The sequence below is a fragment of the Pelophylax lessonae genome, assembly GCF_965119305.1.
Source record: "Pelophylax lessonae genome assembly, chromosome: 10".
NCBI lineage: Eukaryota > Metazoa > Chordata > Amphibia > Anura > Ranidae > Pelophylax > Pelophylax lessonae.
Genome location: NC_138777.1, coordinates 13,751,447 through 13,767,543, shown reverse-complemented (window position 1 = coordinate 13,767,543; position 16,097 = coordinate 13,751,447). Strand labels below are relative to the sequence as shown.

Genomic DNA, 16,097 nt, shown 5'->3' with positions numbered 1-16,097 from the left:
TACTCACTTTTGTTGCCAGTGGTTTAGACATTAATGGCTGTGTATTGAGTTATTTTGAGGGGACAGCAAATTTACACTGTTATACAAGCTGTACACTCACTACTTTACATTGTAGCAAAATGTCATTTCTTCAGTGTTGTCACATGAAAAGATAGAATAAAATATTTACAAAAATGTGAGGGGTGTACTCATATTTGTGAGATACTGTATATTGTCACGGTCATAGGTCCAGCTTGGAGACCAGTAACTAAAGCAGTAGAGAGGCTCCCACCAACAGTAAACAAGAAGGCTACCCTGGCGAATGACATGGGCTCACCTGAGGTACAGGGTCCAAGCACTAATCAGTATTTACCAGAGTTTCTGATGGTGGAGATGGGTTTTGCTGAGTGTTAGTACCAGGTCATGGTCTTCAGGATCGCCCCACCAGGAGGTGAGCAAGCTGGGGTCCGATGGCACATACAGCAGGTGGAGGTAAAGCAGAGGCATAGTCAGTAAACAAGCCAAAGGTCAGTAACAAGTGGATGCAAGTTGGAATCAAGCAGAAGCGTGATCGAGGAACACACCAAAGGTAAGTAACAAGTGGTTGCAGGTTGGACTTAAGCAAGTAGCATAGTCAAGGAACAAGCTCACTTCAAATAATTAATTGAAAAATTAATTGAAAAAAAAAAAAAAACATCACATTTGGGGGGGTTTAGACACTTCTTCCGAATTTACATATCATGTGACTTCAAAATTGACTGGCCTCAGTGGGGTTTTGATAATACTCTTTTATGTAAAATGGGATACTACTACCAGCAGGTTACACAATCTACTGGTGGTAGTATCTGATTTTACTCATACATTATCAAAACCTTTCAATGGGGACACGGCGGAGGAATTCCCCCTTCTTTAGTGTAGATGTGAGGTCTTTTTGACCCCAGATCTCACATTAAAGAGGTCTTGTCCTGCTTATTTCTATTACAAGGGATGTTTACAATCCCTGTAATAGGAATAAAAGTGATCAATTTTTTTTTTTTTAAATAACAGAGTAAAAAATAAAAATAAAAAGATAAAATAAATAGGAAAATAAAAAAAAAATGTAATTAAATAAAGCGCTCTGTCCCCGTTAGCATGCGTGCAGAAGCGAACGCCAACATATGTTAAAGGTGTTCAAACCACACATGTGAGGTAACGTTAGAGCGAGAGCAATAATTTCAGCCCTACACCTTCTCTTTAATTCTAAATTGGTAACCTGTAGACCAGTTGTTCTCAACTCCTGTCCTCAGGACCCACTAACAGGCCAGGTTTGCAAGATAACTAAAATAGGTGTAAAACAGGTGATCTCATTTGCTGCTCAGTGATTGTAGTATTCTAGTCTGCATCTGCCCAAGGTAATACTTAAAATCTGGCCTGTTAGTGGGTCCTGAGGACAGGAGTTGAGAACCTCTGCTGTAGACAAATGCGTCGCCTATGGGGATTTTTAAGAACCAATGTTTGTCGCCATTCCACGAGCGTGCGCAATTTTGAAGCATAACATGTTGGGTATCCTTTTATTCGGCGTAACATTATCTTTCACATTATAGAAAAAATTGGGCTAACTTTACTGTTTTCTTATTTTTTTAATTAAAAAAAGTGTATTTCTCTTATGTCCTCTGACAGTCGCCGCCCACTCATTCAGTCTTTACCAATGGGTATTGACCTCTTATCCATAGGAGCAAGCTAGGCCGTTGCGTTACGGTGTCATAAAAAAAAATATTGCAACGATCTCCATTTTATTCTCTTGGGTCTCTGCTAAAAAAAATATATATAATGCTTGGTGAGTAATTTTCTAGCAAAAAAAAAAAAACTGATTTTAACTTGTAAACAACAAGTGTCAGAAAAAGGCCCGGCCCAGAAGTAGTTAAAAAAAAAAAAAAAGCTTTGGCTATGTATACACTTCAAATTTTACATTTTTTATTTTATTAATTTTTTTATTTTATTCATTAACATATTTTATTTTTACGAAATATGTCTACAAGTAGCCCTGATGAAGAGGACCAGGTCCCCAAAACTAATTTGCTCTCTTTATCAAGTATGGATCTCTGTAAGGATTACCGCAATGTAGAGCTTTCTTTTAGAGATGGGCATTGCCCCACCATGACAGAATTGAGCTTTTCTCATTTTTTTTTTTTTTTTTGGCCCACCTTATTATAAATTGTGGGACATTGTGACATCTCCATGTTGACAAGTAATCAGCCTAATGTTTCTATTTGATACAGATTAGTTACATAGTAGTTGAGGTTGAATAAAGACAACAATCCATCCAGTTCAACCTGTGATTTTAGCCAGCACCCGTAAGCCCCTCATTCCTCCAATGAAAAAGTGTAGAGGCTTTGTGTAGATAAGAACTCCTGACATTTATGATCCACTTTTTATAGATCCAAGACTTGGAAATTGTTGAAGGTAGAGGGTTAAATCCCCCCAAAACTGAAATATTATATTTATCTACTAAACCCAGCAATGCACGGTCACTCTGCAGAGCATGCATGTCATTGTTCTGCTCATCTGCCAATAATCAAGCTTGCTTGTTTTTTCTTATTTTGGAGCTAATCAATATTTGGGTATAATAAGTATGGTTCTGTTGTAATCTGAAGATCATTATTAATCAGCCTTTTTTCTTCTCTCTCCCAAGGGCCTTATCAGGCAGACATGGTAAGAATTTATATATTTGATATAAAGATTATTTCCTCATTGAGATCTTATGTGTTTTCAAAGTGTTTTCTTTAATTTTTTGAGAAGTGTGTGTGTGTGTGTATATATATATATATATATATATTTATTTATTTATTTATATGTATAGAATGGAAGGTAAATCTCACTAGGTATGGGACTATCCCTAAGTGGTTTACCAAAGTGAAAGGACTTTAGTGGACAGGTGTAGCATTGGTGAGCATAACAAAGGTATATAAAAAATATAAATTTTATTAATGATTAAAAATACAAATAGATACAGCAGTAATTATCATGATAAAAAAAAAAACACTTAGGGATAGTCCCATACCTTGTGAGATTTACCTTCCATTCTATTTAAATTAACTATGGATGCGGACAAGGGTCTAGCAGTTCTCTGTGTGGCTGCAGTCGCACACTTTCTATCTTATTTATATGTATATATATATATTTATAAATTTTCTTCACCTGGCAAAAAATGTCTAACTTTGTCCATCTAGTCTTGGTCCTGACTTATACACAGTTTATCGTTAAAAATAGAATAAGCTAACTTGACCTGTTCTTAAAAATGTTTGTTTCCCACTCCCAATCTTGTGTACCCAGTATATAAAAGATCAGTGTACTTACCCTATTTTTAATCTGGTCCAGTCATGTGATCCTGCAGCTCCGCCTCCACTGTATCAGTGAGCGGCTGCTGCAGGGGAGAGGAGGGAGCACCAGCCATGGGCCATGGGAGTCTATGGGTAACATCGTTGCTCTGGGAATTCACATCTGTTATTGAGCGCTCCTTGACACGGGGGAGCCGGAGTTGCTGAATCATGTGACTGTAGTTTCTGAGTCATCGGACTGGATTAAAAAAAAAGGTAAGTACGCAGAATTTTTTTTTTTTTTTTTTTTTTATACAGGGTACACAGGATAGGTAGGAGAAGAAGGGAACTTCTTTTAAGAATAGTTAGCCTTTAGTACCACTTTAAGTGCTACAGAACATACACTGCTTATTGACTTTTACATGTTTTTCTTTTTCTCTCCTTCCAGAAAGAGATGCATTTGATACGCTCTTTGACCATGCACCGGATAAACTGAATGTAGTGAAAAAGGTTAGATAAAGTTTTTTCTAAGTGTCCTTTGGTCTTGGCCTTTTGGGACATGCTGGATATGTTACTAGTGCGTCTTGTTGGGGTTTACAAGATCATAGCACACTGAATTTTGTATGGTAACACCAGGAAAATTAATGGAGCAAAGCTCAACATGCAAAGACATCACCTTGATGTAAATAATAACATAAGGTACTAAGGTTTATCCAAAGGTAAACATTTTTTTTCTAGTTTTGGATTGAGTAGGGAAGGATTAAAACTCCTCTCTGTGCCCCGTTGGGGGATTTTACCACAACTAAGCCAGGAGTCTTCCAATGGGGACACTTGTCCTAGTGACAACTGTCTAATTTACGTACTTTCGAGGGGTCTTCTCTCACTTCCTATTTTTTCGGTAGAGAGAATGTGGGGGAAACCTTCTAGTCCAGAATTTTTGGGCTCCTCCAGAAGCTGTTTCACCTCATAGTCCCTAGAAATGCTAAGTAAGCTGTTCTTCATTGCCCAATCTCAGGTCCTCAACCCTCAACAAAAACTGGCAATGTATCTCTTCTTAGCTGCCAAACAGATAATCGCCAAGGCAACAACAAGAGAAGGGCGCACCAACCTTGCGCATTACCACTAAAAAGTTTATTAGAATCAAAATGGGTAGCATACATTATACTCACAAACATAGGATGTCTACATGCATGTGGGAAATGGGAACCAATCGCCTCCCGAACACTTCTCTACTGCTGGATGGCGTGATGGCGTCCACAAAGACCTGGTTTGGCTTCTCCCTCCAAAACCAGGAAGTTGTGGACGCCAAAAAAGCCCTGCATGGGCTTTCCAGTTGTTCACATGTCCTTTCTGGAAAAATCAATAAAGTTATTGAATGAGAAAGTATAGGTAAACCTCCTCACATGTGACATAAAAAAGGCAGGGGTTTAAAACCCTTCCCTACTTTATCCAAAAAAAAAAAAAAATGGCTTTATATATACTTTAAAAGATAAGTCCAGGCAAAACCTAACTAATGCTAAACCTGCTCTGTGCCACATTCTAAACCTAATCTATCTGACCCTGTAAAGCAAAAATCACTGTACTTACCTTTTCCACACCCAACCTGGTCCGGTCACCAGCAGTAGAAGGTCTGTGCAGGAGAGGACCGACAATGGCTGTGAAATGCCTGGGAAGTGATGTCACCCATAGACTTACTATGTGGCTTCCATTGTCAGGTGCAGGCACGTGCAGAGAGGTGAGGGAGGGTGCTTGAGCACCTGCCCCTTAGCCCCTAGATGCCCAAATTGCCCTTTTGTCAAGAGAAAATTTCCGTAGCAGCGCCCATAAACAGTATGGTTGCGGGGCCGACAGTGCAACTGCGCATGGCGCCTCGTTGTCACATCAGCAGGTAAGACCAGACCCCGGACCACTCCACAGCCTCTGACTCCCCCCTGCACCATGTCCGCAGCCTCTGACCAGACCACCCCCTGCACCATGTCCACAGCCTCTGACCACCCCCTGCACCATGTCCGCAGCCTCTGACCAGACCACCCCCTGCACCATGTCCGCAGCCTCTGACCAGACCACCCCCTGCACCATGTCCACAGCCTCTGACCACCCCCTGCACCATGTCCGCAGCCTCTGACCACCCTCTGCACCATGTCAGCAGCCTCTGACCCCCCCTGCACCATGTCCGTTGCCTCTGACCAGACCATCACCTGCACCATGTCTGCAGCCGCTGATCACCCCCTGCGCCTGACTTATTTAAAGCCCTGTTACATTTGCCCCTTTTATACTTTGAGCACCTGCCCCTCCAAAGGTCTCTGCTCGGCCCTGGTCGGATGCCTCTCCTGCACCCGCCTCCGCGCTAAGGCCGCCGCTGACAGCTGATGTTGGGACCAAACCGGATTGGCTGCAGGATAGGTAAGTGCAATGATTTTTGCTTTACAGGGTTAGATAGATTAGGATTAGAATGTGGCACAAAGCAGGTTTGACGTTAGTTAGGTTTAGCCTGGACTTCTACTTTAAGCTAACCTATGAAACTCTGGGAATTCTTTGTCATGTTAAATATTTATTGATAAAACAAAGATTGTATATTGTCATCATTTTTAAAATGTAAACAGCAGCTAAACTAGTAATAATAAAACATTAGAAAGCAACATCAAACCCACTGATATCAGATTAGGATAAAATAAAAACAAAAAAAACAATCATAACACTGACTCCAAACCATCTTATTTTTATTTTCTAAGTGTATTCAGCTAATTTTCTCAACCTATCGTTTGGACACCAAGTATTTACTGTCTGTTTTTACTCTGTGTTTCAGACTTTGATCACATTTGTTAACAAACACCTAAATAAGCTAAACCTGGAAGTGACGGAGCTGGAGACACAGGTGAGATAATATATTGGTCTAGTACAGCCTTTCTAAACCTTTTCAACACAGAGGAACCCTTGAAATAAATTTCTGGTCTCGGGGAACCCCTGCTAAAAATTAATAATCTACAACTCATGACACATTAGTGTGACAGCCAGTAGGAAGAATGCTCCTTACTCTTGTCATCATTGGGAAGAATTACCCCCCTTACAGATAGCTAAAAGGAACAATGGTGTCACTGGAAACTTATCTGAGAGGCAGAAATTGCCCGTTGCTCAAGGAACCCCCAGCAACCTCAGGAGGAACCCCCAGCAACCTCAGGAGGAACCCTAGGGTTCAACGGAACCCTGGTTGAGAAACCCTGGTCTAATACAGGGGTCTTCAAACTATTGCTCTCCATTTGTTCCGGAACTACAATTCCCATCATGCCTAGTCATGTCTGTGAATGTCAGAGTTTTATGATGCCTCATGGGATGTGTTGTTCTGCAACAGCTGGAGGGCCGTAGTTTGAGGATCCCTGGTCTAGTAGTTTATCCCAAAGTGTGTAATGTGTCTTGCTCGTGTCCTACCCAGAGATGTATAGTAACGAAGTAGAACTACTTAAGTACTGTACTTAAGTACCGAAATGCGGTATCTGTACTTTCCTAGAGTAGAATTTTTTTCTCCTACTTCTACTTTTACTTCACTACATTTTTTCGATGATTTCGATACTTCTACTCAAGTATTTTTTTTTTTGTGCTGCATAGTTACTCGTTACTTTTAAAAAAAATTACCACTACCAGAACAGTAGATGGCAGGTTGCATAAAGCTCAAAAAAATGTGTATAATGTCATTTGTAAATCAGCGCATACGAAAATAAAGGCTGTGTATAATAAAAGCTGCTATACCAAATCTTTCCAATAAAAAGAAAATATGAAACAAACAAATAAATGATGCTACAGCGCTTAAAGTGCATCAAGAAACTACTAACAAACACCGGTTAATCATTTGAATAAATCATTTGAAATAATAAAAAACAATATGATGTTCATACTTTTGACTTCTTTCTTTAATAACTACATAACACAGTACTTGTACTTCTACTTTCAGTACTTGAGTAGAAATTTTTTTTCAAAACTACTGGTACTTTTTACTTTTAGTACTTAAGTAGCAAATTTTTTGAAAAAACTACTTGCAATACTTAAGTAAAAAAAATGTTGAATACTTTAGTACTTCTACTTAAGTAACTTTTTCTGCGAGCACTTCCACTTCTACTCAAGTAATTTTTTGATCGAGCACTTGTACTTTTACTCAAGTAGAAATTTCGAGTACTTTATACAAGTCTGGTCCTACCTGTAGATTGCCCTAATCAAGCCACAGGATTATTTTCCCACTCTACAAGACTCTGGTCCGGCCACATCTGGAGTAAGCTGTCCAGTTCTGGGCACCGGTCCTCAGGAAGGATGTGCTGGAACTGGAAAGAGTCCAGAGAAGGGCAACAAAAATAATTAGGGGAATGGAGGATCTCAGCTATGAGGAAAGACTACAAGCACTGAACTTATTCTCTCTGGAGAAGAGACGCTTGAGAGGGGATATGATATCAATGTACAATAACGCACTGGTGACCCTAGTAGAGGAAACAAATGTTTCAGCGAAAGGGAATACAATAAGATTCGCAGCCATTCACTAAAACTGGAAGAAAAGCGGTTTAACCTTAAGGCCCCTTTCTCACAGGCGGACCGTTCAGATCCGCCTGTCCGTTTTTTTGGTGGATCTGAACGGTCCCCCCATCATCTCTATGGGGGATCGGATGTCAGCGGAGACATGTCCGCTGATATCCGATCCGTCAAATCTGGATGGATGGAAACCCTATTTTCCATCCGTCCAGCGAATCGGATCAGATGGTATCGGATGAGAACGGACCGACGGTCCATTCCCATCCAATTTCCCCATAGAGATGTATGGGGAACTGACAGCTGTGTCTCCGCACACAGCGCGGACACACAGCTGTCATCCTCCTGCTCAGTGGGGGATCGGCGGCTCAATCCCCCGCTGAGAAAAACGGAATCCGTCCGACGGATGGATAGTGTGAAAGGGGCCTAAACTGCGTAACGGGTCCTTTACTATCAGAGCAGTAAGGATGTGGAATTCTCTTCCACAAGCAGTGGTATCAGCAGGAAGTGTCTATAGTTTCAAAAAACTATTAGATGGGCACCTTAAACATTACAACATACAGTGGTATAAAATGCATGGTTAACTGCAAACACACACACACGTCATTGGTTGAAGTGGATGGAATGGTGTCGTTTTTCAACCTCACTAACAATGTAACTGTGTAAGGTGCAGTACTGCCTTGGAAAAATATGCGCTCACTGATGCTGCTAGAGAGTGTTGCATTTATAACCCCTTCTAGTTTAGTGCAATAGCTGCCAGCTTGTGTTGCTGTGTTTCTGTGAATGGCGGAACTCTTCTCTAGCTGCTATCATGCATACCACAAGCCGACAGTCTGTTTGGAGAAGATGAGTAGAGTAGTAGCTGGTGGCTTTTGTTAAGTGATTGACAGCGGTTGGAGAAAAGTGCCAGCATTCACAAAAGCACAGGCCAACAGGAACACAATCCAAGAGCTACTACATGTGTCTAAGAGAGATTAGTGTACTAGCGTCTGTGGGTGTCAGCTTTGGTTTTTGGGAATTGCAGCGCTGCTCTCATTCATAACACAAGCCGCCAGTTACTACTGTAGTCATCTCCTACTATCTGGTGGCTGTGGGAGATTGCGGATTCAGTCTTTTCCCAGTACAAAGGGGGTAAGAGGAAGGACAGGGCTATACGGCGGCAAGTGGGGAAGTAAAACAGAGAGGGGTCTGTGCCTTCAGTGTTGCCTGTACTCTTTCCGCCCCCTCTCTTTCCCCGTAGGACTGCCCATAATTTGGGCCTCGGTCTGGGGTGGAGCTAAAGAAAGTACTGACAAATTAGAATTTCCATTCATTTTTGAACCCCTGCACAGATTTTAACAAGAACAAGTGTTATGTGCTCTGGGTCCCCTGGAGGATTCGGGAAGGATTTTTTAATTTCAAGTGGGAATTGTTCTGTAAATGTACTTGCTCTTAGCTGTTTACTAATTTGGAAGTTGGGAAATTCGTTTTGCAATATGTTTGTGTTGGTCTCAGTTTGCAGATGGTGTGTATCTGGTCCTGTTAATGGGTCTTCTGGAAGGATACTTTGTTCCCCTGTACAATTTCTTTCTGACTCCCGACAGCTTTGAACAGAAGGTAAGCATGGCTGGAAACCCGCAATTGTTTAAAAGTAGAAGCCTCGTACATAGGATTGGTTTATCGGACAAATTTTCGTCCGTTTTCTGTTGCATGCTAGTCTCATATGGAAAGTGAAGAGGTTACTTTCATACGAAAATTCTCCTACGACAATTGTTTTGTATGTATTCTTTTGTTTCCGAGCATTCCTAGTCTTGCTCTTATGATTTTTTTTGGATGAAAACTGTACTAATTAAACAAAAATTGAACATTGTGTTCACGTACGTAAAAATTTTTATAGCCTGCACATCCAGTTTTTGTCATACCAAAATTTGCAATCGGCTGTCGAAGGCACTATACTAACAATCCGAAAATCGGCAGATCGTTCGTCGGACGAGCTTTTTTCTTATTGTGAGTACGGGCCTTTAGGCTGGCCATACATGGGTTGAGTTTTGAAAGAATTTTCTTTGGAAAATCAGAAATTTAGTACGTTTTGTGATTCAATGATGTCACCATTGATTTTAAAATTCGACCAACCAATCCTTCAATTTCACCTCATATTGCTAAACAAAAAATTTTCTTGCCTGGGAATCTTCTTTTCAGGAACGCACATTTCTTTTCAGTTATGTTTCTCCCATCATTGATTAGAAAATAGTTTGTTTTTCAAAAAATTTCGAACATGCCCCATCACTCAAATTTGATGACCGCACGAAAATCGGCCGTTGCACTAATGGTGCGAAATTCAAACGAAAAATTCTTAGATAAGATTTTCGAAAGAAAATTCTTTCGAAATTCGTCCCATGTATGGCCGGCCTTATGCTGGCCAAACACTATACGAAAAATCATTCTAATGCTGGCCATTCGCTAGCCGAAAAATCGTTCTAATGCTGGCCATACAATATACAAAACATCGTTCTAATGCTGGCCATTCATTATATGAAAAATCGTTCTAATGCTGACCAAACACTATATGAACAATCGTTCTAATGCTGGCCATACACTATACCAACAATCGTTCTAATGCTGGCCATACACTATACGAACAACCATTCTAATGCTGGCCATACACTATACGAACAATCGTTCTAATGCTGGCCATACACTATATGAAAAATCGTTCTAATGCTGGGCATACACTATACGAGAAATCGTTCTAATGCTGGCCATACATTATACGAACAATCGTTCCAATGCTGGCCATACACTATACGAATAATCGTTCTAATGCTGGTCATTCACTATACAAACAATAGTTCTAATGCTGGTCATTCACTATATGAACAATCGTTCTAATGCTGGTCATTCACTATATGAACAATCGTTCTAATGCTGGCCATACACTATACCAAAAATCGTTCTAATGCTGGCCATACACTATACCAAAAATCGTTCTAATGCTGTCCATACACTATACGAACAATCGTTCTAATGCTGGCCATACACTATACAAACAATCGTTCCAATGCTGGCCATACACTATACAAACAATCGTTCTAATGCTGGTCATACACTATCCGAACAATCGTTCTAATGCTGTCCATACTCTATACAAACAATAGTTCTAATGCTGGCCATACACTTAACAAACAATCGTTAAAATGCTGGCCATACATTATACGAACAACCGTTCTAATGCTGTCCACACAATATATGTATGAACAATCGTTCTAATGCTGGCCATACATTATCCGTAAAATCGTTCTATTGCTGGCCATTCATTATATGAAAAATCGTTCTAATGCTGGTCATACACTATACAAACAATCGTTTGAACTCATTTTGGAAAAAAGAACACTCGTCCGTTAGAGAAAACGATCGTGCCATCATGTTATGACCGATAAATCGCTCAATGGACATAAATGAATCAGTTATTTGTTAGTTTTTCACATATACCTATTGAAAACAGTTTGGACGCGAGACATATTAACCTTTTAATTTATCGTTCGTTCGGCAGAAAATTTCCAAACTTGTCCTTTGTTTTTTTGGCTCAAAAACGTCACAACCGATTACCGATTCCTTCCCATTAACTGTCCAAAAAACAATCGAACTGTCCAAATGACTGAATTTCGACCGATTTTTAGTATGGTGTATGACCAGCATAACTCATTTTCGAAAAAGGAGCACTCGGCCATGAGAGCAAACGATCGTGCCATCATGTAATCATCAATAAATTGTTCAGTTTTTTGTTTTTTTTCACATCTACTGAGTGCAAACAGTTTGTATGAGAACACATAAACCTTTCAATTTATCGTTCGTTCGGCAGAATCCTTCGTTTTTTCGGCTCAAAAACATCATAACCCATTACAGATTTGTGCCTATTAACTGGTTGCCGACCACACGCCGTGTATTTACTGCGGCAGGGTGGTTCCCCCAGGCAAACCGACGTAGGGCTACGTCGGTCGCGAACAGGGAGCTAGGGGGCGAGCTTGCGCCGCCATTGGCACATTCCCGCCCCCAGTCGGCAGCGAGGACTCCGACACCCGCGATCGTTCCCCACTGAGAGAGAAGGACGTTCGGATGTTGTAAACACAGCTGACCGTTCTTCTCCCTGGAATGATCACAGAGCTCCTGTGATCCTTCTATATAGGATCACATGTCTCTATGATCATTTCACAAGCCACGCCTCCCCCCACAGTTAGAATCACTCCCCTAGGCTTACATTTAACCCCTTCCCTTAAAATGGCATTATTACAGTAACAGTGCATATTTTTAGCACTGATTACTGTAGTAATGTCACTGGTCCCCCCAAAAGTGTCAAAAATGTCAGTTAGGGGTCCGATCTGTCCGCCGCAATGTCGCAGTCCCACAAAAAAAATTGCAGATCGCCGCCATTACTAGTAAAAAAAAAAAAAAACAATAAAAATGACATAAATCTTTCCGGCAGTTAATAGACGCGATAAATTTTGCGCAAACCAATCAAAATATGCTTGTTACGATTTTTTTTTTACCAAAAATATGTAGCAGAATGTTATTTTTTATTTTTTTTTTTTTTTTTCAGAATTGTCGCTCGTTTTTTGGCTTATAGCGCAAAAAATAAAATCACACAGGTGATCAAATACTGCCAAAAGAAAGCTCTGTTTGCGGGGAAAAAAGGACATCAATTTTATTTGAAAACAGCGTCGCACGACCGTGCAATTGTCAGTTAAAATAACGCAGTGCCGAATCGCAAAAAACGGCCTGGTCATTAAGGGGGAAAATCTTCCGGTCCAGAAGGGTTTAACCTCCCTGGCGGTCTGATGATGTCAGAATTTTTGTGCTAACAGCGGTACATTGTTTCACATGGAAATCTGTTGGGTTATATTTTAGGCCTGTAATTCTTAGGAATAACTCACTTAAATCTGTCCAAACAAGAGTCTAGTAGACTTCCCGGGTATGATAAAGTTTGAAATACAAAATCATAAATTATAATGTAAAAATAATAAATTTCATCCAATTCTTCATTGTTTTGGAAGTGGAGATATTTCATTATGAGGGAGAATCTGTACTCTGACATGACCGTGCCAAAGAATGGAGTGGCAAGTAATGTATTAGTTGTCCAAGACCACTTCTGCAGGGGGTTCCCCACCACTCCCTAAAAGAATTATTAGGCCCAGAAATTTCCAAATGTCCTCTTTGGTCACTGGTTCCCACTTTCTGCTTCTTGCAAACTTCCGATGCAGAGTAGCCAATTGTTGCTCTTTGTAGCGGTTTGTCTGGGTAACACTATTTTCAATAACCTCATCGGGCAGAAATAATTGTAGGTATGCCAAGGGGTTGTCATAGTCAACGTCAACTTTCATACCAGGTGCTCCAGTAAATGGGAATCTTGGGGGCGCCGCCTGATCCGTACCGCAATCAATAGAGCACCAAGTCCGCACATCGCTGGGCTCAGTCGCAGAATCGTCGCTGTCGTCACTTTTAGTACCTGATGAATGTTCTTCAAATATTTCCGATTCACCGTCGCTGTTTTCCAGTTCATCCAAAAGCGCTTTTGAGCTAAAAGAACGCTTTTTGGACGTTCTCAATTTTCCAGGCACAAAGAACTGCAAAAAGTACAGGCAGGGCACTGGAAAAGCCTCTAGGTCAGGGGGTCTTCAAACTATGGCCCTCCAGCTGTTCAGGAACTACAATTCCCATCATGCCTAGTCATGTCTGTGAATGTCAGGGTTTTACAAAGCCTCATGGGACGTGTAGTTCTGCAACATCTGGAGGGCCGTAGTTTGAAGATCCTTGCGAATGAAATGGCGTGATACAAAGTAGTAATTCTAACAGATTACACTGTATCATGTCATTTGTTTTATTTTTTTTTTAATCTCCCGCCGGCTCCACCCCCTGCATCGCGGCGCTCACAGGGAAAGGAACCGGAAGAAGGTGCTGGCATCGGCTGAGCACACAGCGAGAGGACACCGGGAGGACAGCGGGGGATCACAGTGGAAGGTAAGTGTGATTGTGGGGTAATCCCGAGTGTGGCTCGGGGGTTACCACTTTTGGCACTGAATATTAACCCCCGAGCCACACTCGGGAATACCGCTAGGAAGGTTAATAAAGGTCCCTTTAACCACTTTAAGACAGGAAGATTTGACCCCTTTCCTGACCAGGCCATATTTTGCAATTCGGCACTGCGTTACATTAACGGACAATTGCGCCGTCGTGCGACGCTGTACCCAAATAAAATTGACGTCCTTTTTTCCCACAAACAGAGCTTTCTTTTGGTGGTATTTGATCACCTGTGTGATTTTTATTTTTTGCACTATAAACAAAAAAAGAGCGACAATTCTGAAAAAAAAAAAAAAAAAACAATATTTTTCAAATTCTGCTATATAACATTCCTCCAAAAATACAAATTTAACAATCAAAATTTTTTAGATTTTAGGCCAATTTGTTTTCTCCTACATATTTCGCAATAAGCGTATTTTGATTGGTTTGCGCAAAAGTTATCGCGTTTACTAACTACGGGAAAGATTTATGTCATTTTTATTTTTTTTTTTTTTACTAGTAATGGCGGCGATTTTATGCGGGACTGCCACATTGCAGCGGACAGATCGGACCCCTAACTGATATTTTTGACACTTTTGGGGGGACCAGTGACATTACTACAGTAATCAGTGCTAAAAAAATGTAATAATGACACTGACAGGGAAGGCGTTATCCCTATGGGTGATCAAAGGGTTAAATGTGAGCCTCATGCTTACTGACGTGTGTGGGGGGAGGGGTTTGTGTGACACAGACAGAGATCGCAGGTTCAGCTATGCTGAATCCTGTGATCTCCTCCTGTTTGTCACTGAGAAGATCCGCCTGCTTTGTTTACATAAGCAGGCGGATCTTCTCACACTTTCCTCTCCTCCTCCTGCCGACTCCCGTCTAAACACAATGGGAGCGAGCCTCCGGCGGCGCGCACGCGCCACCGAAATCAATAGGGTTCCAGGGGAGCCGTACTGCCGCAGTAGGATTACTGTGAGCAGTCGGCAAGTGGTTAAAAATCAATGCTGGGTCCAAGGGCCAGACCCACTTCAAACACCAAGGGGGCTGCATGTGGCCCTGGGGCCGCAGGTTGGGCATGAGGACTGAATACCAAATTAAATGTAGAGGGGGTTTTATTTTTTATTTTTTCCTTAAACTGTTTTTAGATAAAATAATATTTTCTTATCATCAGGTCCTCAATGTATCATTTTCCTTTGAGCTTATGCAAGATGGCGGTCTGGAGAAACCAAAGCCAAGGCCGGAAGGTTAGTTACGTTGTTGCTGTTGTTGTCACTGAGCTCATGCTTCTTTGAATTGAATTTTGACCTTGTGGCTTTGTGTTGTACCTACAGACATTGTCAACTGCGACTTGAAATCCACTCTCCGAGTCCTGTACAATCTCTTCACCAAGTATCGAAGTCTGGAGTAAAAAGCACTCCAGAGATCACAACTAAAGATAATAAGCCATCGATACTTCATTCCTGTTAGCAGTGTTTAACGCTGGAGAAGAAAAAAAAAAAGGGAACATTTTTATATTTTTATTTTCTATTGTACAAAGAAACTGATATTGTGAGTTGTAAAAAAATAGGTAACTCGCAAGAAAAAGAAAAAAAGCATTTCAAATTAGCGAAGTTACCCTGCTGAATGGGGATCATTTATTAATCTGTGCTATCAAGCTGGTGGCAATCGTTTCTTGATTCACACTAATACTGGCTGCTGATTTTAGTCACAGTCATGAATGTTTTTGATTTACAGGTTGAGCCTACCAAAAACTCAATGGGGTGTATTAAAAAATAAAAAAATTGCATAACTTTCTACCCATCAAAATTGCATGTAAATTCTGCAGATCAAATGTTATCCATTAAAAAAAAAAAAACAGCGTGAAAGGGGAAAATACTGCATTATGGCCACTAGATGGAGATGAGGAGCCTACTTATTTCACACAATACTCCATCTAGTGGCCCTAATGCATTATTTTCCCCATTCGCAGGTTTTTTATTTATTTTTTTTATGAATAACATTTGTTCTGCAGAGAAAATTTAATTTTGCCCCATGCACACAGAAAATTTTTTCGTCCAGTTGTTTTTTTTTTTCTTTAAATATAAATACACCCCAAAGTGTATGTCTGGGAAAAAATAAAAAAATCGTATTCAGTACATCTCTGCAATATATGCACAGTTTCCCATGCTGCAAGTGACGGTTGATCTATTGTAATTATTAATTAAAGAATTCCAGGAGTCTAGTAAGCTACTAACATCTTCTGGTGAGCAGACAACCCATGCTCTGCTGCACTAAAAT

General features: G+C 40.7%; 1 protein-coding gene across 1 annotated transcript in view; it reads left to right on the top strand.

Annotated features, from left to right (window-relative positions):
* Positions 1 to 15,377, top strand: part of PARVA (parvin alpha) — a 134,172-nt gene extending 118,795 nt beyond the window's left edge. Inside the window, exons 8-13 of the mRNA XM_082270290.1 lie at positions 2,651 to 2,670; positions 3,724 to 3,785; positions 6,082 to 6,150; positions 9,279 to 9,380; positions 14,992 to 15,064; positions 15,152 to 15,377. Coding sequence (XP_082126416.1) covers positions 2,651 to 2,670; positions 3,724 to 3,785; positions 6,082 to 6,150; positions 9,279 to 9,380; positions 14,992 to 15,064; positions 15,152 to 15,228 — 403 coding nt within the window. The 3' untranslated portion in view covers positions 15,229 to 15,377. The remainder of the gene's footprint in view (positions 1 to 2,650; positions 2,671 to 3,723; positions 3,786 to 6,081; positions 6,151 to 9,278; positions 9,381 to 14,991; positions 15,065 to 15,151) is intronic.
* Positions 15,378 to 16,097: the final 720 nt, after the last annotated feature.